Source organism: Cyrtonyx montezumae, unplaced genomic scaffold (genome assembly GCF_038088225.1).
Source record: "Cyrtonyx montezumae isolate F1298 unplaced genomic scaffold, pur_monq_1.0 scaffold_7, whole genome shotgun sequence".
NCBI lineage: Eukaryota > Metazoa > Chordata > Aves > Galliformes > Odontophoridae > Cyrtonyx > Cyrtonyx montezumae.
In genome coordinates, this window is record NW_027072078.1 from 7,751,807 (window position 1) to 7,776,968 (window position 25,162).

Below are 25,162 nucleotides of genomic sequence, written 5' to 3' on the forward strand. Positions count from 1 at the left end.
TTGCACAACGGAATGGTAGCTTCAGCCGGGAGCGCCCAAGCTCAGCTCTTCAAAGCTGAACCGGACCCTTGGGCGCACCTTACACGAACTGCAGGGCCAGGAACATTCTGCACAACACCTAGTGCTCTGACTGCACAAAACAGGCTGCCAAAACCCTTCCTCCAAATGCAAATAAAGGTGCACGCTCAAAAGTCTGCTACCTTCTCCTAGCAAGGACTGAAGGACACCGTCACTGAAAGATACAGTTGCAGCTTGTGGGAGGAGTGAAGAAAACCCCTGGGTTCATAAGTACCCTGGTTCATTTCTCTCCTTTAGCCCCATCCCAGTCCCTCCTTGCCCTTCCCTGCCAGGACCATCTAAATCTCTGCTGCCTCCATACCTCCTGTCCACATGAACACAGCAGCAGGCACCTCAGCCACGTGAAGCTGACAAGCAAACCTGGCTATTCTGAACAAGATTCTTAACATTACTGTAGCTTTTTCTTTTTTAACTGAAAAGACTCATCATTGTAAAGATGAGAGACAGCCTTACACGGCTGTTAAGCTATTCCCCCTTAAATTTCAGAAGCATTCATCTTGCTACTACAGGAGCACAGTAAGACAAGGAAACAAAACTAAAAAAAAAAAAATCTCAGAAGCTATTTTTAGCTTTTCCCAAATCAATATTTCCTCCAAAACTACTGAAACAGTCAGTAAGCCAAATTCTGCTTTTATCATCACAATTTCCAAGTTTGCATTATGTGAGCAACTGTGCATTTACACTCTGATGGAGTCTGTTCTCCCCTCTGCCTGCAAAAGGCTCCACTGGCTACTGAGAAGTTACCGCATGGTTACGATACCAGCAGAGTTTTCCTCACTGAGCTGGTGAGAGTAACATTTACTGCTTTCATAAGCAAGAATTTCTCCCTCTGAAGCTGAAAAATCAGGTCTGGACCAGCCTCTGAAAGGAAGAGGACAAAGACGAAGATCTGTAAGCCCTATGACTTAAAGTGGGGGGTGTTCTCCCAAGGGAACACGGAGAGCTTTGCTGTAATTGCAGAAGATAAAAAACGTATGCATCATATAGGGTCCCTAAAAGGCCTGCTTGGGTGAACAGCACAGATGGAACACAATGCGGTTCTGCATTTATCTGATAACATTTAGAGCCATGATATATAGTCTATATGACAGACTTCTTGATGCATAGAGAAAATACAGTCAATTTCTTCGGGTAGGCTGAATTATTTACCAGAGCGCTCCAAAGTGTATTGGTAATAAAACACTATGAAGTATAAGTAACTCTAGACAATCTTGGCTTACGTTAAAAACAGGGTGCTTTTTTTTTTTCTTTTTAAAGAATATTATTAAGAAGATAAATCCTGAGAATCTGGAAAGGCAGGAGTTGGCCAAAAGAGCATGAGCTTCTGAAGGACTGTGGCCCCTCAGTGGATGGAAAGGTCCATTCAAAGTTAGGAACATTACAGTCACGCTTTCAAATTAAATTGGATACTTTGGCACAGGATGAAGGACAGCAAGTTGATTTTCTGAAACTTACAAGGAGAAATGGCTGGTTTTCCAAATCAAATGCATGCAGAGTAAGACAGTTGCAGCAGGTGACCAAACAAGCCACCACGTTCCAAGCAATACCTCTTTTGGCAAAGCCACTAGTGCATTTGAATTAGAAACAGAACATGTTTAGTCCTTCCTCCTGCTCCTCAAAAGCAACTGGACCACACACTGCTTTCAGAGATGCTCTCTGCAGATAAATGTAACTTCTTGTTCCCATATCTTCCCCTGCTCTGTGTACTCATCACTGAGAAAGGAGAAACCACATCTTGATTGAAGGCCCTTTTAAAGCCTGTGAGGATCCTTTTTTTTTTTCTTTGAATATGATAAGGCACTAACCAGGACTAGATTTAGGTCTGAAACACCTGCTGAAAGATACCTGTGACACCTCAGCATCATACCAGTGAGGAACACGATAGGAACTGTGGCTGACAGTGGAGGTGGCTCTATTAGGCTGGGCTAAGATCAAGAGTGATGTGCACTGCTTGGCTGTCTCCTGTTGTGCAACACAGAGACCACATGCAGTGGGCTCTTTGCTTCCCTCTGTGATTAGATATGAGCACTGTGCTCCCCATGAATATCTACACAGCAGCAGCCACATTTTGTGCCCTAGGTACAATCTGAAGTGAAGCAGAAATGTTACCCTTTGCAAGACTGCAGATTTTAATTATTTAATTCAATTTCAGAGTTTATTTGAGCCATGAGCCCAACGAGTATGTCTGAAGATCTACTTTCCCTCTAGAAGAGAAAGGCAAGCAGCAAGAAACTGCCATATAGCTACTGTATAATGCACAGGACAATGCAGATGTTAAAGTAGCTTGTTGTTTCTGCATCTGGAACAAGTAGGTCACACACAGTTATTATACACACCGCTGAGCATAGAGCAGCCAATACCCGTGTAATGTATGTGAGCTCTCAAACCACCTTTTAGTACTTTAGGGTAGTAGAGCATCTTGTTTGCAGATGCTTTCATTGAGTGCAACTGACAGAAGGGGGAAGGGACCCAAAACTGACTGACCTAATTGCTGGGTGGATTGAGAAGCTGGCAAAATCGTTCATTTCTTTTATATGTTTTCTTTCTATACCATAATAAAGATACATATTGATTGCTGGAGGAATATTGATTGCAGGGGTACTGGCTGATGGCAGCTCCATGATTTGCACAGATATCTTCTGTGTATAGTGCAGTTTATTTGCATGAGAATGCAATTTCACCATCCTCATGTGTTGTGGATTGCTGGCTTGCTATATAGGAGCACTCACTCAATATATGTACGTATATCAGTGATTAGTAGTAAAATATGAAACAAAAGCTTGGATTAAGAATATGAACTGCTCCACCTTGGGCAACTGTTTGCTAAGATAAGGTAAGTGGAGTTTGTTGTTCCAGCCATGCAGAAAGAAGTGCAAGATGCAAGGGACTCACTGCAACTTTTCCCACCTCCTCTGGGAGCACCACCCAGCTCTATGTCATGCACGAGATGCACATCCCTTCCTCCATCACGCTCTGCTCCTTAGGAAAACTGACATATCTTCCCCTCTGGGCTGGAAATCAAACACTTACAGGCAACTGCTGCCTGCCATGATTGGAGGAGGGAGGACATGGGATCTGATGGATCAGCAGAGAGAATGAGAAGATCATTCTTCCCTATTCTACCCTTGCGAGGTTCCATCTGAATACTGGGTCCAAACTAGGGCCCCTAGTACAAGAGGGTGTGAAACTGTCAGAGCAGGTCCACAAGAGAGTCATGAAGATGACCAGAGGACTGTAGCATCTCTCCTCTGAAGAAAGGCTGAACAAGTTGGTCAAGACCATCTTGGAGAACAGAAGGCTCAGCAGACACCTCACTGCAGACTTCCAGTACTCTAAGCTTATAAGCAGGAAGGGTTGTGACTCTACACAGTCTGACAGCGGTAGGATAAGAGGGAATGGCCAGTTCTCTCCCACCAGGGGCACTGCAGCATTCCCTTCACCTGCAGCCTCCAGGGAAGGCTGGCAGCAAGGTGCAGATGGCTTCCTCACTGCCAGGATGCAAAGAGAAGCACTCAAACATCAGAAATCTCTGCATCCTTCCTACAGTTAGCAAACTGCAGGTCACTCTGGGCAGTCCCGCACTTTGAGTCTCTGCTGCTTGCTGACCTGTCAGTATTGAAATCCAAAGGAAAAGCATGCATATTTAACCCCAATTCATCATTCTGATTTTGATTAACTCTACAAGTCAGAGGCTTGAAGGCTTTAATCTTGCTTTAAGAAAACACTCCTGTCCTCTCTTCTGTATCCTCCAAAAGGAAAATCAACAGCAGGGCTTTTACTATTATCTATTCCCCTCTACTGGCTCGGACATTTCATGGACCTCCGAAACAGCTGCCCAGCATCCATCCCAATCAAGGCTTGCCCAGGGTAGAGAGTGCTCTTATCTCCTCAGTGGCCCATAATGAGGAGATCGATACTGGGATCTGGGTTCTTGACGTGGTTATGTACTGACACTAAGCCACTTTAGCAGATGAGCAGGCACTCCATTTGGTGAGTACTATTTATATACAGTGAGTATTTCATGGATGCTTTTTGGAGGGTCTCAGAAACACAGCACCATTCAGCACATTACGCTTCGTTCCTCATTTCCTTTTAAGTATATCTCTCAGGGTGTTATGTTGAGTAGCCCTGTCTTAGAAAATCAATTATTCCTTAGCCAGCTCAGAAATAAAACCCAAAGTAAGCAACACCAAATGTCTGATTTACCAATAGATTGCAATCCAGCGCTAAAGAGCACAGCCCTGGCCCTGCTTTAAATATTCATGAAGCTCACTGGTGCAAAATGCATTAAAGGTGGGAATAATGCCAGTAATGCACGATCCTCTTAGTGACAAGAAGCTTTCACATATTAAAGTAGCAAGATGTTAAAGACTTTCAACTGAACAGTCTTTGTCTTTAACCCAGAGAAAGAGATTCACTAATGGAATGCCAAATTGCATTCACTCTCGTGATATTAGGCTGCGGAATAGGATAATAATATATGTGTGCTTTAACATGCCTCAGAAAACCTGTTATTACAGTTGGTTCCTTTCTGCCTTTTCTTTGTACTTTCCAGAAAATGTTCACACGCATATCTTACCCTTCGAGTTGTCTTTTATGCAGCAAAATCCCTATCAAAATCCCAGGAGCCTACCCATTAACAGATTGGTTTTAAGGAAATGAAACAATTTTAAAATAATGGTGACACACTACAATAGCACAATTCAGACGGGTGACAATTGGCAATGAATAATGAAAAAAAGGAAAAAAAGTTAAACCAGAGACAAGGGACTGCAAAATAACAGACTGTGGCAATGCAGAATAATGTTAATTGTCGCTTTAAATCATCAGCAGCCCAACCACATCTGCTATCACACCTGTGCTCTCCCTTCTGATCTACTCTGACACCGAGCAATAGCAGGCAGCCAGCCAGCCCTGCATCTCCGGCTCTGAGCTCTGACTCCGCTGCCAGCTTTCATCCCCCTCACCTAGAGCAGACCAGGCACTGATTCTGAGAGCCCTGATGGATGGGGACACAATTGCTGCAGGGCTCCTCACCCTATAACAGCAGCTCCCGGGGCCTGCCAGGAGTTCCTGGCATCATATGGACTTCCAGGGACCCCAGCGGTTGGGAGCCCCGCTTACTTCTGAAATTAGAGATGCAGAAGAGCACAGATTGAATAACAAACTGGAATTTCACTTCCCACTTAATCCAGGAGAATTTTCCACACGCTAAATCTTTGCAGGGATGGGGGCTGGGGTTGGGGGGAAGTGCATCAGTGTATGACTATCTGGTGCCAAACACGGGAATTCAATTAACGTACATTTTGAAAGAGGGATCTAGGTTCCCCAAACATGGGCTGCTTTTATTCCAGAAATAAGAATAACAAAGAGCTAACACCCAAAAGGCTCATTTTTTCAGAAAGACGTTTATCCACGACTAATCAGGGGGCAGGGACAGGAAAGCAGGGCTCTGTTACAGCGCATGAAGTCGTTTACTTCAAAGCAGCCCTTTAACAGGCTTTGCACGGTCTTTGTACTTCTAGTGAGCAATCTGCTTTGCTGCCTTTTAGCATCCTCCCAGCAAATGCCCTTCCCTGCTTCCTTCCCCAAGAAGCACCTTTCCCTGCAGAACAACCGCCTGTCAATAAAGATTGAGAACTTCAGCTATCACCATTACTGCACTGCTCTGCGTAAGCCAAGCTGTTTCAAAGGAAAGGAATTAGCTGCAGAAGCTGCAGTGGGAACATTGCTGGGGTAACTTGGATCTGGCTCCTTTATCAAGCTATTTCCAGAAAAAAAACAAAACACTGTTCCTCAGTGCTTGTGATTAATAATGTTATCTGGTAGCTAATTTTATTCCTTACCCCTCTCTTCTGCCGCCTTCCAACTTGTAAGTGCACTTAATTATGAAAACATGAGCACTAGACTGTGGATTTTGATGTATTAATTTTACCAGGGCTTTTTTTCAGCACTGCACCACCAAATCCCTCAAGGATAACTGGTCAAGGAGACACTGAAAATCTGACATCAGAAGTAAGCAAAGTAAACATTAAGCAGCATCTTCCACACAAATTTCAATGCGTTATTGCAAACCATGATGCATCCGACCCCTGCTTTTCAACAGCAGAATTTCTCTTGATGCCTGGAGCCAGAGCTAGATTTCTGTGGCTCGTTTGCTTGGTACTTAAGGATTAGGTCCGGAAGTCATTAAATGCTTGGCAGTACCAAACCAAAATGAACATGAGTTGATCACCACACTCATAAGGACCTTCCACCAAATAACAAATGTTTATCTTCTCACATGTGGTCCCAGGTGCCCTGCCTGGATGAAGCCAGCTGCCCAACACTGGTCCACTTACATTCACCATTCGTTCATAAATTCCCTTCCACTCCTACTGTATGCATCAGAATTCAGGCAACACTGCTTTATTAATATCTCACTGCCCAGTTTCTGTACCCACCAGCAGCCTTCAGCTTCAGAAGCATCATTTAGATCAACAGCTCTAACATTTGCATGATTATTTTGATGTCTTCCTAAATTTGTATCAATTACTTAAATAGAAATACAAAAATATGAGGCTTGACATTAAGGCAGTGTTAGAAATACAGCTGTGTGGATAGCTGATCTGCTGGCTGCTCCAAAATTACAATGAAATGATTAGCTTAAGTTTGACTTACTACAAGGTATTTGCACAGCATCCAGGCAAACTGAAAAACCCAACAAAATATTCTAAGTAGATAGAATTATTTCCCCTCAGCTTACGTGACTAAGGTTTCAAACAAAGAATACTTTTTACAACCTTTCTAAAAATAAAAAATAAATTTCTACTGAGAGTATGCTTTCAGACCTTTTCTATTTCTTTCTAACACTTGAGGATTAGGTGCCTAACTCCAGCAACTAGGAAAAAGCAAGACAGGTTTTCCAACATTGCTAATGCCACACATGGCTTAACATAATGATAATATTAATGAAGCTTTTTAACTGGAAAAGCTGTAGGTCAATTAGCTTCCCCAATTCTGTTTTTATCAAAGAATAAAGCTGTAAAATCCCAGATGGAGTAACATAAGTTATAATAGCAACAAAATGGACAACTGTGTTTCTGGACCTTTTCTAAATTGTGCATGTTCCAAAACTACAAACCAGGCTGTTTCATGCATCTTTTTCAGACTAATAGCCACTTTGGTCACTGTCTAACAAATCTCTAGGTACAAAAAAATTAAATGCCTAATATTTTTAATGCTTTCTAAACCACAGTATCTTTAAATAATATAACATTGATTAAAATAGAAGAGTAGACCAAATTACTGTACCAAACGTCCTCTGCATCTTCGTCACACTCTGCCCCAAACTGGCAAATGTCACAGGTCGATGTCTCTTTTTGATTGGTTTCACCTGAGCCTTCATTGACTGTTTGATGGAAAGCAGAAGAATATACATTAGCAAAGACTGCACCAGCAAAGCACTTCTCTTCTAGAAAAATCTGTTCACCATGTCAGCTGAACGCGATGCTCACAAAGCCAATGTTGGCCATCAGACAGCATTTTTGAATGAGCCCAACAGATTCCCATGTTGCTCCATGGGAAAATCCCTGGGTTATGTAGAGAAAAGGAAAAAAAAAAAAGAAAATTCCTCCTCCTCCTTTTCCCTTCCAATCCTGCAGCCTCAGAGCCCTCACATCCCCATAGATTCTGCAAATACAAGCACTAAGAGGAGGGTCTGTTAGAAGATCTAACAAAAACATCTATGTTTGTACACAAGCATCACAAGCACCTTTTGCTATCTTCCAAAGAGTGCTGCTTTCTAGCAAGCCTCAGCACCCAGTGATACCCGTCAGATGGATGCAGAATGATTCCACCAGCCCAGAGGGCAGACAGCAGTCAGCCCCAATGAGCACCACTGTGTGCAGCAACACTCTGAGCTGATCACTTCATTCCTTTCTTCCATTTGCTGCATAGCTCCTGAAGCTGGTGGGCACACACTGGGCAAGTTGTTTAACCTCTGCCCTGATCCCTATTTGTAGAACAGGGAAAATGATGCTTTCTGAGATAATATAGAGGAGAAAAAAAAAAGGTTTCACCCTATTTGTAAAAGTCAGCCAACTTTGTACTCACAATGCTTATTTACTGGAAAAAAGAACCTTAGAAATCATACTTCAGCTCTTCATTCTGCACTGTCAGTGTATGGGATATGTAATTTCTGCTTCCAGAACTGACTCAGGAACTCATTATGTTCTCATCTCATAAGAGTCAACAAACAAGAGTGGACAGGGTGTCCAAGTGCCTCACACCATTCATGCTGCTGTACAGCTCTCCCCACTTCTCTGAAGCTGCTTCCAAGCCTGTGTTTTTCATTTATTAAAAAAAAAAAATCAAAAAACACATGCCCTATTTCTTCCTCCCGCTAATGTTTCTACTAATAAAAATCTAGCAGGTGTGGGCTGACCAGGTTTCACACAGGCCCACATCACATACTAGGCAAAAGAGCTACTTAAGTCATCAAAGTACGTAATTTGGAAGATTTAGTAAGTGATTTAGAGGGGAAAATACACTACGATGCAATGCAGTTCTGAATTTCTACTGAAAAGTAACAGGTAACTCCTTCATATTCTTTGAAGGAGCTCTGCATGCAGCATTCCAATGCACATGCTGTCATTAAATGCCCAAGCATACAGCAGTCTTGAATACAGAAGATAGCTGCTTCTCTCCCTCTCATCTTTCCAGCACCTACAGATAACATTATTATTTACCTTTCCTTGAGGTGTGCTTTCTCTTCCTACACAAACATGCATACCCACAGGACTGTCAAACACAGAGGTTTGTTTCTGCATGCTGTGCAGGTAAGCACCTTGATAAATTTGGACATCATAGAGTTATTTTCCTGCTGCTTTTCAGCCTGAGGACTAGTGGATGTGTTTTTTCTAAGGTGAATCTTTTCCTTTCTGTTCCTTACTGCATCACTGATTCGCACTCGCTTTCATAACTCGAATGATAAAAAATGTTAGTGGGAATAATGCAGTCTGAATCCCTCTCACTAAAAATATAAGAGCTATTAGTCTTTGTTTTTAATGCAAGTTACAAAGTTCTCAAATTAGCAACTGTTGAGGTCTAACACCAGGACCCCGTATGAACACAGTAGGCTCTAGGAGAGCTAACTGTGGAAGCTCACTGCTTATTACACTACCAAAAAACCTGTAGCTCAACATTCCTATTTGTATCAGCAAAATTAGCAAGTTCCAGAGTTCAGGGAATTGTGAGAGTCAGGATAGGACTGTACACGTGGCTTCCCAGATGCACCCCTCTGATGGAAACTAACGACTGGTGCTTGGCCTATTTTAGCTAAAAGGACACCAGAATATCTGTGCTGTAGCTTCTAGATAACTCCTGCTCAGTGCTCTTCTAAGACACTCCAGAAATGTCAAAAAATACTCTTCTCAGGTACCAGAAAAGCAGCTCAAACCAGGTCATTAGGACTGCACAGAGCAGCTCAGTCCTGATCTGAGACACAAAGTGTCAATGATTTCCTAGATGACACAAGGGATGCACAGCACCTTGCTGATGGATCATACTGTGAGGGATCTGCATCAAGGGATGTGGAAAGAGCAGCAACAGAGGCACGAGGGAGAGAGGCACTTAGGTGGCAACACCTGCTAAGCACTAATCTTGGCTAAAACTCTCCAACATCCTTTCCTCTGAGAGCAACAGGGAAAACTCAGGAGACTCTTCAGACAGTTTCCATCGGTCTTTGTAGGACCACTAATTGTAGTAAAATATATTGACTAAGGATTATTATAACTACACTGGAGAACACAGCAGAAAAATAGTATTAAACACCACCATCACACACCTGAATATGTGAAGATATGAGCAGCCTGATCAAACCGTAGATGTCCCTGTTCATTGAAGGGGACTTGGCTTCCAAGGATCGATCCCTTCCAACTCAAACGATTCTATGATTCTACATTCTTTTTATATTGCTTTGATTGGTGTGACAAGCAGGCATGACCTCCATGCTGTCATCATGCTTGATCCTGACCAAAAACTATGGGATTACCCCAGTAAAATGCTGAGCCCAAGCCAACGGATCTTGGGCCTCTTAGCCAGCATGTCTGCAGGAACACAAGGCATAAAGATGTCTAAAGTGTGCTATTTAAGGCTTCTGCATTCCCAGATGTGCTGCACATTTTCCTTATACAGCCCAAGCAGCTGCAGGGACAGCCCAGCCTGTCTCAACCTTTCTCTACCTGATAGTAAAGGCTTCTCCTACCAGGGCTGTTCCTTTTCAGATGACCGAGCTAACTTTGAACTGTGACAATTGTAAGTGACAAACGTTTGCATTCCTGTCATGTGCAGAAAATATAATTAATACTTGAATACTTCTCACAGCAGGATGCCTTTGCTATCGCTGAAAGAAGAACATCAAACAAAATTGCTCTAGATCATTCTAACAGGAAATCTACTTGTTTCTAGCTATAAAATCTAGGCATAACAAAAAAAAAATAAAGATTAGGGTTGATGGCCATTATGGAATGAAAGATAACATACAATTAAACTGTGGAGGAGAAGAATGATAATCTCCAGAGCAGCTGAGGTGATCCTGTCATATGCTTCAGTATTAACAGGATTGCTCTGGACAAGTGACAAGAGAGCAGACAAAGCGAGAAGACTCTGAGAAACGAGGGCAGGGAACCAGCAGAATTTACTAAATGTGTCAGAACAAGCACTAGCTGCATCTCTTCCAAACAGCTAAACCACCTCACAAACGAGACCAATAAAAGCCCAGATGCTGCGAGTGACTTCCTTCTAATCAATAAGCCCTTTTTCCTGAAAGCATTAGCTCAGTCAAAACCTGCAAAGTGAGAAAAACGAAGGGTGTGAAGCAGGGGGTGGACTCTGCTCTCAAAGCCTGGCAGAGGCTCAGAACAACATTATGGTCAAAATGAAAAGAAAATGCTCTACTGTGTTGGTAATAAATCCCAGCTCTGACATATCGCATTCTGCTCTCCTTACACTGCCTGGCTCCACCTCAATAAATACAAACTTACTCCCTCTTGCACACACAAACACACTAGGGCAGTTACACATGGCACAATGAAGCCGTGCCTCCAACCAGCAGGAGCTCTGACACAGAACATCTCAAGGAGAGCTGCCATGTTCACCTTCACATCAGCAGGCACCTGGTTGGGTTCTGCAAGCCACCAAGGCTCAACCCTGGAAATCACCTCTCCATTAGTGAAGGGCAGGCTCTAAGTCATGGCAAAGCTGCACGCCAAGGCTGAACAGGCTGCCCAGGAGAGCAGGTGATGTTTCACAGGGTTTTACTGTGCTGGGGGGCTTATCTCAGCTGCTCCCCCCACATTGCCTTTCTCAGCCAAAAGCAGGGCTGAGTTCAGCTCACACACATACCTAGAAAGGTTTTTAAGGTGGAACCAGATGGATCCAGCCAGCTCAGATCTCTGATAAAACACTCTTATCTCCTTGCTAAAGAGCATGCAGATACAGCCAGGCACTGCTTTGATGCCAATCAGATTCAATTTGCAGTGTTTTCCAGCTCTCATACATCTCCTGTGACTCTCAGGTTATGTATTTTCTTAGCCTCAGAGCTGGTGGATTATCTCAATATACAAAGATCTCAGTTTCTATTTGTATTAGGTTTTGAAAGGTATGACTAAGTTTTAAGGCCATGGAGAAAAGCTTGTGAGTGCAATAAATACCAGGAACTATCAAGTTTATCACTTTGAAAACTAATTATTTTATAGGGCTGATTCGCAGTTCTTCAGTCACATGTACTGCTGCGCTTATGCCCAAAAGGAGAAAAGCACTTCTGAAACAGAGCTTGCCCTGAGCTCACCTGCACCTTGTACTAAAGGCTTCACTTCTACCTTGGATACAGTAGAATTAACACTAGAAAACAACGCCCGAGACACACCTTGAGTTCAGCCATTAACTCTCCCAGAAATGCTTCACATCATCACTGAGCACTGCTGCTCTTTCTAGCTCCTCCTTTCTTTTTACCTCCCATCTTGCTCCATCTCACTTTACCCCCAACAGTCTCTCCTTCTGGTCCCCAACAGCCCCGATTCTTTCATTTTCATTAAGGAAAATAAGATGTAATCTGGTGGAGTTTCAATAAATGGTCACAAAAGAGCATTCAGGAAAGAGCAAAGAGCTCCTCAGCATCAACCATCTCCTCTTAGCTCAAGACAAACACTTTTTAGCAGACACAAGCAGTTTTTCACTGGCTCCCCTCTCCCACAGGATGACAAGTTTATTATCAGGCTTGGAGCACCCACACTGGGAAATCACTGTTGACCAAAACCCAGCTTGGCATGAACGCGATTAAACTCATTTGGCTTTTTTTCTTTTATTCACATGCATATGCCTGTGCCTAGTGACTTGAATAGTGCAGCCTGATTAAATAACATAAAAGTTACAAGTTAAAAATTTCACTTCACCTGCTCTCTAGTGATTAACGAGATACTGGCTTAACAACACACACACGGTTTCAGGAGAGCAGAACTGCACCCACCTGATTGCAATTTGCTCATTTCAACAGGTGCAACTGGAAGCTTCCAGAAGCATCTGGGTGCTAAGTCCAGACATGTCTCTCTCTATAAACCTATGCAGGGACTTGCTTGTATTTGTACAGCTGTAGCCAGGAGGGAACATGTTCAGTTCTTACTCAGAGTTTATTTATTCTAAGTCAATAGTATTTGCTTGTTGCTGTCTCATGCACATCCCCACTGCTCCCACAGTGCATTTGATAAAAAATTAAATATGATTAGTCAGGGCCAGTTTCTCCTAGCAAATATCTCTAATGGCATTTCAAAAGGAACGGCTCATTGAATGAAACCCTATTGTAAGCCTGCTGAATGCTGACATGAAACAGCCGTGATTATCGCACCCTTGTGCGGTCCCCCTACAAAATTTGATGTTTGCCTGGTGCATGCGGGATGCCAACATCTCAGATTTATGAAGGTGTATGATGACCAACACAGACATTGCTTGCCAGCTCAACAAAGAGGAGGTTCATTTAATTTTGCCAAGAGCTTCTTTTCATAAACAGCTTTGAGCAAAAAGCCAAATAGCATATGGGGACTATTCATCTTCACCTTGCATTAATTTAAAGGGGAACCACTACCTTGCAGGAGAATTTTCAAGGAATAGACACAGCTTGTTGTAAACACGCCTGCAATACTGCCAAAGCTCTGGTGGCACCCAGCCCTGCTCTCACGCATTTCAGCAAACCCATCAGCACTAGCAAAACAACAGAGTAGGTATGCACACAGCTCACTGGAAGCAACACAACAGGTGTAATAGCAACAGGACCAACACAACAAGACTTTACAAAGAAGAAAATAGAAGACTCACCTCATCTAGGATTGCAGAAAAAACTCCATAAAGGAGAGATCTCTAACAAAGACCCTTCCTCAGTGGCAGTCAGCCCTTAAATGAGGTCTAAAAGGAGTGAAACGAAGTGAATTGCCTTCACCTGTGCTCCCAGAGCTGATTGGGTCTTCTCTCCAGGTGCTCAATCAGTAGTTCAGGCTGTGACTCAGCAGTTGCCATACAGACGGGTCACCAGCCATGGCTGCTACTGAAGGGCCTAGGAGGAGATTACTGCAATCCTAATTGCAAGCATTGGATGACCCACTGGGATTGAGGAGAAACAGAAGAAGACAATGTCCGATTCCTCCCTCAGGTGGGCTAGCCTGACTGCACAGATATTAAACCCCCTCATTGTGCCAAGGGAGAGAGCAAGCTGTAGTCCAGGTACAGATCCAATAAGGAAATAGCCCATCCATAGTTACACAAAGACCCCAGAAAGGAAGCTCAAAATGGGCTTTGCAAGCTGAAAAGGTGCACTGCCAGCATCCTGTGTGGCAGAAAGATTAACACAAGACTTGAATATGAACCCATACACCTTCTCATCTTTCAAGAAACAAAACAAAAGGAACAAAGATAAAACCTCAAAGAGCTGCACAGCATCCACTCGGTGACTACTTCAGTTTTGAGGTCTTTGTCATTTTGCTATTGATTTAAGTCTGTGTATCCTTTTGAATATTAGTATGGCTAGTAAGATAGCAACATCATACATAAAAACGTTCTTTATTCTAGAACAGATGAAACTCCCAGTGGTAAAAGAAGATTTAGGTATCTCTGAAGATTTCTTATCACTGTGCAACATAACTCTCTAATGGTTCAGTGCCTTGGAGGGTCATCTGAGATCACTTATCACATAAATCAAATAGGTGGCAGGCTATAAGAGCGGAAGCCTATAGCAATTTCATGTCTTTGCTCGCAGACATCAAATCTATCTTTTAGGCAGACTATAGAGGAGATAATATGCCACTCCATTTAAGCCGTTGAAGAAACTCAAATCTGGGTATTAACCAATTTTAGGAAGCTGCTCCTAGTCTTCACTGCACCACAATTACCTTGGGAAATGACTGGTTTTAAATCCGAACACATGGGCACAGGAGCCGGGCCTGGCTCTAATTTACTCTAAGGTCCCTGTAAATCACTCTGGCAATGGAAGGCGGTGTCACAGCAAGGGAAGTCCAATTTACTTTATGTCCCATTTACATAATCAGGGTGGTGTAAAGTGGCTCACGGTAAAAATGAGCTGGGTCTACCTTTCACTGAACTCAATAAGGGAAGTGCAGTATTCTTCTCCCACTCCGCTTTTCTTCCATTTTACATTAATTTCTGTTTATCTCCGTGGTGCTAATGCAAGGTACACACACAGAATTGAGCAGTTCATGGTGGAGAAGATGCCTGTACCTGTGACAACCTCGTCCTTTGGGCTGGGGCCTCAGAGGGAGGTGGCTATGCCTTCCTGAAAGGGAGCCACCACTGGGGGACCTTCGTTGGCTTCTTCCCCCACCAGCTCAGCCACTGCCCTGCATGCAAAGAGCAATCCCCGGTGCCTCCCAGAGCTCCTGTCCAGGAATAATTTTGTGTTTCTGCAGTATCCCTAGGCCTTGTCTTTCACCTTGGAGCTGGACCTCCAAGCTTGCACAGCCAGGGCTCAGCCCTGTGTTTGCATGTTTCTCTGTATGTGAAGCAAATATAAAGCAGACTGGAAAGTTCTGAGTCCTGTAGGAAGTACAATATTTATGCAACACAGCTCCAATCTTTTATATAACAAATACAAATACATACTGCAGTATTTAACTGTGTGAAAATGTCCGGTAGTAAGATGGGAAAAATCAGTATAAGTCTATTTTTCCTCTTTGTATCCATTATCAGCGTGGCACTGTGAGAACAGCACTGTTACTGGCCATTGCACTCCTTGCTCTGTGTGTCTGTCTGCCTGTGTGAGGGGAGCATCTATGTTCAAACAGCCTCCCCAGTTCAGGTGCACGAGTGGATTGGGAGATGCCATTGCTGTGTGGCTAAAGAGATTTTACATGACTATGTACAGGAAAACAGCCCAGGCTCAACTAGCAGGGCACACAGGATGAGTGCAGCATGCCAATCTGCCTTCATACAAGCACAGAGTGCAGATCCATTTGCACCAAAGTGATGTTGCCCCCAAGTACAATTTTACAGGTGTGTTTATGACAGGAGATCCATATGGTATGGAAGGTTTAAGCACTTAGTGTCACTTCATCTCAATATATTTCAGTTCATATATAGAAAATTAGAAGCCCATCAGGAAAACGCCAGATTTCATTGTCACTTAGTCATGATTAACCTTTGTGAGCTCGCACAGACTTTTGTCACCTGGGAAGTCCTCCAGGCTGGGAAGGATGCCCTGACATTTAGGCTCAGAAGCTGCTCAGCTTGAGCTCTCCAATGGCTGCGGGGGCAGTGTTAACCCAAAACCGCGCCATGATTGCACCCTGCTCCCCACATTACCCCAGGCACAGCCAGCACAGAGCGGACTGCAGCGTGGGGACACTTCCCTTCCCCATCTCCCTCAGCTGCCACGCCAGAGCCTGGTGGTATCACACTTTACAAACACACTCCTTCTCATTAATATTGATTCACCCACACAAACATTTTAGCTATATTTGCTGATTGCATTACCATTGCAGAAGTGTAATTAACAAATTAAAAGGGAGGACTGTGATTTACTTTAATTTGGGGAAAATTTTTACTTATAAAATGTGAGTCTGATGTTTGAGGATCATTCCCCTTTGCCTTGGACACACTTTAAGAGCAGTGCTCTCATAGAAAAAGAAATGTCCTGATATGCTGCAGCATTGCCATACACAGGTACTTAAAGAAGCATCCAGGCAAAAACCAAACAAATAAAAGAAACCCTCCATGCAACACCAGATGATAGATTGCACACGGATGTGTACCACCATGAGAGGAATGAGGAGAAACCAGTTGGAAGCCATTTGGACTGCTTGGAGAGCACCAGCCTGTTGGCCAGCACTTGGGAGAAGTGACACAGATCATGCACAATCAATCCCAGAGTGAGCAAATGCCACAGGTATCTGTGGGGAAGGGAAGGGAAGAACCTCTGCGCTCACTGCCATTCAAGATGCTTACATGATACAATAAATCAGCAAGTTGACAAAACTTCCGAGCAGCAGCCAGACTGCTTTCCTCTCCAAAAATCAACACAGCATATATGGAAGAATGGCCATAAAGTACCTCCCTTCCCTCCCATCTCCTCCGAAAAATATCTTTCAGGTGATCTAATATTATGTGAAACCATAATCATTAAGGATTGATCATGCTAATATAATTTTCTGGATGGCTTATTAACCTACTAAGACATGTTTTTCTCTACTTCCCTTCATTAGCGACAGCAATAATTAGGTAAGGCCAGAGTAGCAAAATTGATCATCTGCTGCTGCCGAAGGGGACAGAGAATGTATCGTGGACATTTAGCGTAATGTTCTCCGAACTCCAGATGCATTCATTACATTTAGCAACACAGCTATTTCCCACCTTTAATAGAAGGAATCCATTAATTTAGGTATTGTACAAGAGAGGCTCGGTCCATCCAACCCAAACCGCTCTACTTTTCTCTCGCTCTGCTAGCACAGCAAGCTCGTGTAAGCACGGGATCAACAAAGGTAGTGTTGATGAATTCTTCCATTTTTTAACATTCCAGCAGCTGGCTTTCCTGAGCTCTCCCCCCATGTAAGCAGTAGGCAGCTCTCTGTAGATAACAGCATTAAAGGGAGCTGCAAAGAGTTGACATTACAAACCTGGCACTCCGATGTCACGCTGCACAAACAGCGAGAGCGAGGATCTGCTGGAGTGAAAGCCAGAGATAATGCCAAAAGCATAAACCCAACACATTGACCTTATTTAAGCCCAAACAGTTTAACACTAGGATATTTAACACAAGAATGTCGAGAGCACTCTTTATTCCACGCACACACGGATGTTTTCTTTAAATATGCAATTGACTTGATATCTGCAATCCCCCCTCTTCAGATGCAAAATCCAAAATAATGATTATATCAGTCATTGCTTAATACATTCAACTGTGGCCCTGATTTTCATGCATGAATGGTCATTTACATATCATTACCCATAATGCCTTCCACTCAGATTTCTCTTTCTAAATAGAGTAATACATTTAAAGTTGTCATTCTAAAACAAAAAAATGCTTAAAAGGGGGACTTTCGTTTCTCATTATCTTATCTATGCTCTTAGCAGCTAATAGACCAGAATATTAAAAAGGAAAAGTCTCAAGTGTGTGTGACAACTGCGCCAGTGAGGAGATCTTACAGGAGTGGCAATTATCGAGGGATTTCTCTGAACTTTGGAAACACAGATAAACACGAACAGAAAAGCCAAAGCAAACCAATCAGAAGCAAAACAGTAATTATAATATGTTCTTCTATTTTCCCAACACAAGCCCTTGTTGGGGGCAACACTAGTTCCTCACTGAGTGAGGAGTGGCATCTCTGCAGGCGTTGGCTTGGGGCTTCTCCTGGTTGCCACTAATACTCAGCCCCCTGATATTCACGGCTAATTTTACATCTTTTAAGCAATTAATAAATAGTGGAATCCTCGCTGGCAGGCAATAGAGTGTGGGTTTTTTTTAAGAGTGAAGAGACAAAGGGTGCAAGCTGTATTTGCTTTAATGAGCAGTGAAGGAACAAGGTATTCACCCTGAGGACTTAAGATCCCATGAACGGTCTACTGCCATCAGTGCTGAGAGAAGATCAGGTTAATGTCTTCTTTAATTGAAATCCAAGGCAGAGCAAGAACAGTTATTTAGGGGAAACTCAGACCTACAAGGCACTGGGATGTGTGAGATGCTACCCTTTGACAGAGAGGGTAAACAATTATCTCAAATTTATTTAAAATTATCTCAAATTTTCTTAATGGAGCAGCTGGACACGATAGCAGAAAACGCATGAAGGACCCACAGGAGGGAATTCAGCCAGGAGAAGGTCAAGCCCTGCTCCCTGATGAACTGGGACCAGGCCGGCTCCATCCCGTGGAAGCTGTCAGCACCTACCTCGTGGGGACAGGAGAGGTCAAAACAGGACAAGTGATGGATAAAAACATGCGACGCAGAGGGAACTCTCCTCCTCTTTTTATTCTGGGCTTCCAAAACCAACCGAACATTCTGTCTTCTCCGATGCCTATCCCGCTTGGACGTGTTTGTAGCACGTTCTCACCTGCTCTGCTGGATGCCAGTGTGGCTGCGTGCAGGGAAATGCCCAGGCAGAGCACTCAGGAAGGGGCAGCCAGTTGAGCAGATCCCAAGGCAGAGCCACGGGGGTGACATGACCCACGGAACATGCAGAGAGCTCAGGGGAATGGAAAATTTTACTTTGGGAAAGAGGAGCCTGAAAAGAGACTAGTCATCTGGTATAAAAAGGAGCGTTAAAAAGGTTGCTATAAAAAGAAGGATAATCAATTGTTCTCCACATCCACTATTTCGGAGACAAGAAATAATTGACTTAATTTATGCCGAAGGAGATGTAAGGTAGATATTAGGGAAAAAGTCTTTCCAGCTTCTAAGAATGAAGACATACTGGGCAGGGGTGTGCAGCAATGAAGCGGATTGATGCTGCTCTTCTGAGATGGGTCTGCACAAAGCAGGGGACAGCCTAACTGCAGCTGAGCCCAGCAGACCTGAGGAGGATGGATTGGATGGTCAGCAGAAGCCACTTCCAGAACTATCCATCTATATAACTATATATAAACAGCAATGATCCATTTTCTGCAGGTTAGGCAATGGTTGGGCTCCGCAGTGCACAACACAATCTCATCCAAATTCCTATTTAAATTAAGGTGCATTTGTTGGTAACGTAACTATTACATCTTTTTGGGTACATGATGTCTTCACACATACGAGGCTGGTGAGTATTTTTCCATCATCTCCTGAAGATGCAGACTCCTGCAAATCCAGAGGACGGGGCCCAGGACCTTGCGAACAAGCTCTTCTGACCTGAAGAAGCAGGGAACTGACTGCTCCTTCTTCCTCTCTCAAAAGCAAATCTGCTTCTTTAAGACATGGTGGTTTGAAAATATCTGTTCCAGCTGACTAACTTTTTTGCCCCATTCAAAAAACACATATATACTTTTAAATTGTTAAATGGGTTGCAAAACGTGTGGTAATAGAGCAATACAGGTAACGCAGTGCAATTCCCAGAGCGGTCGGCGATGCGTTTCCAGCCTTGTCACTTGGTTTCTCCTCTCCCTCTTCCTTTGTCAGGCCCAGGGCAGAGTTATGGTTTATTTGCACAGTGATAGTGCAGCCCTTCAGAAAGGGGATGTAAAATGATGAATCAGAGGGCCAGACACAGCCATCTGTCACGTCCAATAAGCACGCGTGCGCTATGTGAATGCCTGGTCACTCCAGTAATTAGCTGGTGAAGCTGAATGGGCAATTCTCAGCCAGAAATGCATGAAATGCATTTTGATGCACAGAACAATTACAAATGTGACATGCAAACGTCCAGATACCTTAAAATCTTCTCTTCACTTAGCTTTGGGGGAACTTGACCTCCTTAACCCTGTTAAGTGCAAGAGGGCACAGCAGGAGGAGGGAGGTGGGAAGAGAATAAATCTCAGCGAGGCATTCATGTTTTTAAAATGCAACTTTTCCTTCCAAAAACTCCCCGATAATGATGGAAAAATAGTCTGCAGTGAATTCTGATGAGAAAAAAAAAGAGCCATACAGTCCAGAATAACAAATTTGTCCCATGTGACTGCTCGGAAAAATGAAGGGTCTGATTCAAATTCTGTTCTAATCAATGGGACTCTCTCAATTACCTCTGCTAACAATCACATTAAACCCTTTGTGTTTGGTTGAGAAGAGACAGCGTGTAGAAGAGAAGCAAGGAAGCCTAGTAATCCAAATGGCAGCTAGGCATCAGGTGGGTCACCTGAACTCACTGTGATTCTGTAAATGTACATGTATGAACGCAGACAGAACGCATATAGGTGCACACAAACTGTATGGATGCTACTTCAGCAGTGGACAAAGTCCTTATTCTTCCCCCAGAAAAGGGAAGAAGGTGTCTAGATAAAAATGCAGACAGGGAAAGTAGCTGTGTCCCTTAAGTATAACTAAGCAGCATGAACGTAATGAAGCAGTACAGCTCCAAACATGAAAGACATGCGCATTGGAAAACACAGCCTGATTTTAACATTAACACATACTGAATTAACATTATCATGTACAGAATATTTGTAACAGATGATGCTATGTTCTTCCTGCTCAAAGTGCCGCGCACCTGTGGCTCCTTTGGGTAACCTTCCTCCTGCACCCAGCAGCTTGAACACAAGTAGTGCTGTGGTGTGGGATGTAAAGGCCCATGGAGAGCAGGGAAGGCTCCCTGGCTCCTGGAGGGCTCCCGTCAGGCTTGTGCTCGATGTCAGCAGAGCAGAACTGGCTACCAGCAGCTGAGGACCCAGGCCTGGGTGTTAACCAGGAAAGTTATTAGGAAGAAGTTAATGAGCATGTCTGTGGTGCTGAGTGACACAGTTTAGTGGGCACGGTGGTGATGGGTTGATGGCTGGACTAGGTGATCTTTGAGGTCTTTACAACCTTTGCAATTCTATGATTCATATGGCAGATGCATGGGTTTTTTTTGCAAAAGCTTTTCCAGAACAGGAGAAACGTAAACATCACTCAATTTAACCACTGCTTTCATGTACCTTATTTTACACTGAGTTGCTGTAAACTATCCCTGTAGTATTTTGTTGTAATTACACGCAGTAAAAGGAACAACTGGGTAATTAGCGCAAGCTCTGCAATAATATTTCCACATTAAAATGTACGTACAAGGTGCTCAGCTCATGTCCATGTGTTAATCACAGGAAGAGCAGAAGAATGCACATCTGAGGGGAACAACACGCATTGCAAAGCTCTCTGCCAACTACCGGAGCTGCCACCACGGAGGCTGGGTGCTGCCTTCAGTCAGAGCTCTGCTACCAGCAGTGCTGGGTTTCAAAACCAGCAGCTGCTGCTTCTAAAGGGCACCCATCCTCCTGGGTGCACAGCATCCTCAGGAGGCGAGGGTGGAAAAGGTCATTTATACACAGGCAGGGATGCTGATGTCATTGGTGATGGAGGCAGAGTGGGGAAGACAGTCCCCAGACACACACTGCCTGGCAGTGGCAAGGCAGGGAGCTGCATCTTCGGGGTGAGAAGTGTGGCTGCTCTGGAAGCTGGCACGGGCTTAGCCCCAGTTTGAGTCCAGTGGGCTGCCTCTCAATGTTGAAGGATTTTCTGTCTTTCATGAGCTTTTGCGCTTCATTTAAGCCCTAAATAAAGCACAAATATCCCACGGGAGCAAACTTTACTCTCTACCTGTCAGAATAATTCCCTACCTGAATTAACTTGCGGATGCACTTTAAAAAATAGACACATCTTCTCTCTAGCATGATTACTCGCCTGCTTTATTTTCCAAACAGTTTTAATACTGCTTTTCCATTTGGGGCACGAGCAGAATCGCAGTAATGGACCGAGGGGGTGAAGAATAAACACGGGCTCTGATTTCGTGCAGCACACGTGCTGCGGTTCGCACAAATCCCCACAGGCATGGCTGATTGCTTAATAGCACCTGCCTGCTTTGCAGATATATGTGCAGTGAATTCTTTTAATGGGAATTTGGTATCCTCCGTTATCATCCCACATCAGGCAGGGCTACACCCGGGGGAGAGGGGGGGAAGATGAACCTTTAGGATCACAAGCCTCAGAACAGCAAAATTCAAAGAGCAAAACTGGGGCGGAGGGGGGCATGGGGGAAAAGCAAGAAGAAGCGATGGTTGAATAACACTACCGTAAGTGTGGAGAGTAAATAAATGATAAGGGCATAACATGAAACAGATATGGTTTGTTTGGACTTTGTTCTGACAGCCGGGGACTGCCTTAGCCCCTCTCTGTGGGGTGAGGCTGGCTCCCTCAGGGGATGGTCTTGCCTGGAGCCCTACTCCTTACCTTCAGTTCCACACAGCTACCTGCAATTTCTTTCCTCATATCCCTGAGATATCATTATCTTTCAGGGAGCAGCTCCCTAACATCTGCAGCTCCATGGTCCTACACTGTGCATTGCTGCTTTGTTAATGCAGCTGTTTTCCTAACAGTATTTCTGCGGTAAAACAAAATTCACACACTCTGCATCCCCCGAACAATAAAAGACTTTTCAGGGGATAAAGCATAATTGCTTGGTGCATCAAGCATGATTGATCCCTCTGCATTTCCTGGCAATTACCCTCCAGAACAGTGTGCATTAGACACTCCCTGCTATCAGAAGCAGTGCCTAGGGTCTTGTGGTCAGGTTACTAAAATGCCCCCTACAGCAGATGACCTAGAAGGCATGTATGCATATCCTACTTAAGTGCATCTGCTTTTCTTCTTGGATTTGCATCTGATCAAAGGAAAAACAGAAGTCGCTGGGTATCAGAAAGCTTCCCTTCCACTTCCAGCAGGTGTGTCCCCAGGAGGTGTGATCCTTCCCCCTCTGCCCAGCACCATCAGCACCTCACTGTCTCTCTCAACATGTCCAGAACAGATCGCTCTTGCTCTGAGCTGATCCCTTCAAACACAGAACCCAAGGTGGAAATATATTACTATTTTTCCCAGTAGTACTACTACTTCAGCTTCAATTCACATTATTTCTGATCCTTCTGAAACAGTAAAAGCCTAAGCATATGTGTAAATGCTGTCCCAAATTGCTTCTACTCTTTTAATGCTGCCAAGGTAGAAGAGTGCACCTGCTCTTTGACTGCTTCTCTGTTACTGGCTTCAGAATGCTTTCAATAACAGCCAGGGTATTAAGCAGTTAAAAATGTTGTAATCAGTGACACACATCCTTGCCAGGCAGTGAACAGCAGGGCTTTGTGAGCTCTTCTTCCCTCTTGCCACCAATACCCAAATGGATGGAGCTAAATGGTTGAACCTGCTGAACTCAAGATCACATCAAAGGTGTCATTGACAAATGGAGTGAGTTAGGCAGGTTCTTCAAGGAGACTTCCAATTTCCTGCAGCTTATGCCAAAGCCCCTATCCCCACCCCTTCTCTTCCCTACTCCCTGAGTAAGGCTTTGGAGCACTGCTGGCCTGTACACAGACTGGGGAGAGGTCAACCCTGCATGCTCTACAAAACACTTCCGAATCCTGAGTGGGTCTCAGGACATCACAGCTTCTTGCCTAATTGCTTCCACAAATACTAATCATTGCTACTGCCTCTTACTTTGGAGTTTGATGGGAAGGAGCAGACCACAGCCTCCACCAACTCCTGAGAACAAAGTACTTGCTTAGATCCATTTTTTTTAGACTTCTTAAGTACACTTATAATTCATAGCAATTTGGTACACTGCCTGTGCAGAGAGTGAAGATACTGTTTTCAGACTACTGCTAATGCATTTTTCTTCTCTTTATATATTCTGGCATCTGCACTCTTCACCAGGTTTGGGATTTTAAGTGCTGAAACTATTGTTCCTAGGATGCTCATTCTGCCAGGAGGACTCTCTATAGTCAGCTACCACACTCCCCTTTGCAAGTGACCTGCTGAAGGCCTGAGCAAGAGTATCACGGCAACACCTCCTCTCCTGAACTGGGGTGCAGGAAGAGCAGAGCACGAGCGAGGAGCAGCAGGGCTTCCACCAGCACACTGGAGAGCAGCAACACCAACATTTGTGCCCTGCCCATCCAAAAAGCACCACTAAACCTTTCAAAGCCACCACCTTAACTCAGTTCAACTACAGCAGTCATGAATTTCCTTTTCCTAAGGCAGACTGTGGTACTGCCAACGCAGAATCACAGACTTGTTTGAGATGGGTGGGACCCTTAAAGGCCATCTAGTCCAAATCCCCTGCAGTGAACAGGGAAACCCACAGCTTGATCAGGGTGCTCAGAGCCCCATCCAGCTTGACCGAGAATGTCTCTACGGATGGGGTATCCACCTCTTCTCTGGGCAACCTGTACCAGTGCCTCACATTCCCATTGTAAAAAACTTTTTTCCTATATCCAGTCTAAATCTCCCCTCTTTTAGTTTGAAACCCTGTCCTGTCACAACAGACCCTGCTAAAGAATCTGTCCCCTTCCTTCTTACAGTCCCCCCCCTCAGATATTGGCAGGCCGCTCTCAGGTGTCCCCAGAGCCTTCTCTTCCCCAGGCTGCACAGCCCCAGTAATACTGCCTCAGACCCCTGTAACACATGGGGGCACTGCACGGGCTCAGTTCAGCTTGGATCCAGCTCTGGATGCCAGCAAAGTTGTCCCAATTACATCGTCTGTGCTGGTGCAGCCTGCCTGTGCCCACAAGGATAACATCAAGGAGAAACACAGAGAAACATCCGAAGGGAAAATAATCCTGAATTCACGCTTGGGCAAAGCACAAGGCTTTGGTTTTATTACTCTTCTCCTGATGCAAATCTTTTCCTTCCCCTTTCACATTCATCCTTGAATTCTTGGTTTACCTCTTGGGGATGTGGGCAGGTCTCAGCTGCCACAGCAGATATTAACCAGGGGACAATAAATAGCTGATCTTCTCTGGGGCCTGAAAGTTTCCTTATGTGGCATTATAAGCACATCCAGCCAGTCTGCACAGCACACAGCACAACTTGAAAGGGCTACAGGTTGAAGTATCTCACAGCAGAATATTACAGTGGATTTAGCGCTAATTCCAGCTTTATTCCTTTCCTAATTCCTGTATCACATAG

General features: G+C 44.1%; 1 protein-coding gene across 1 annotated transcript in view; it reads right to left on the minus strand.

Moving 5' to 3' along the window:
- Positions 1–25,162, minus strand: part of TMEFF2 (transmembrane protein with EGF like and two follistatin like domains 2) — a 104,349-nt gene that overhangs the window by 34,562 nt on the left and 44,625 nt on the right. Inside the window, exon 5 of the mRNA XM_065751133.1 lies at positions 7,372–7,468. Coding sequence (XP_065607205.1) covers positions 7,372–7,468 — 97 coding nt within the window. The remainder of the gene's footprint in view (positions 1–7,371; positions 7,469–25,162) is intronic.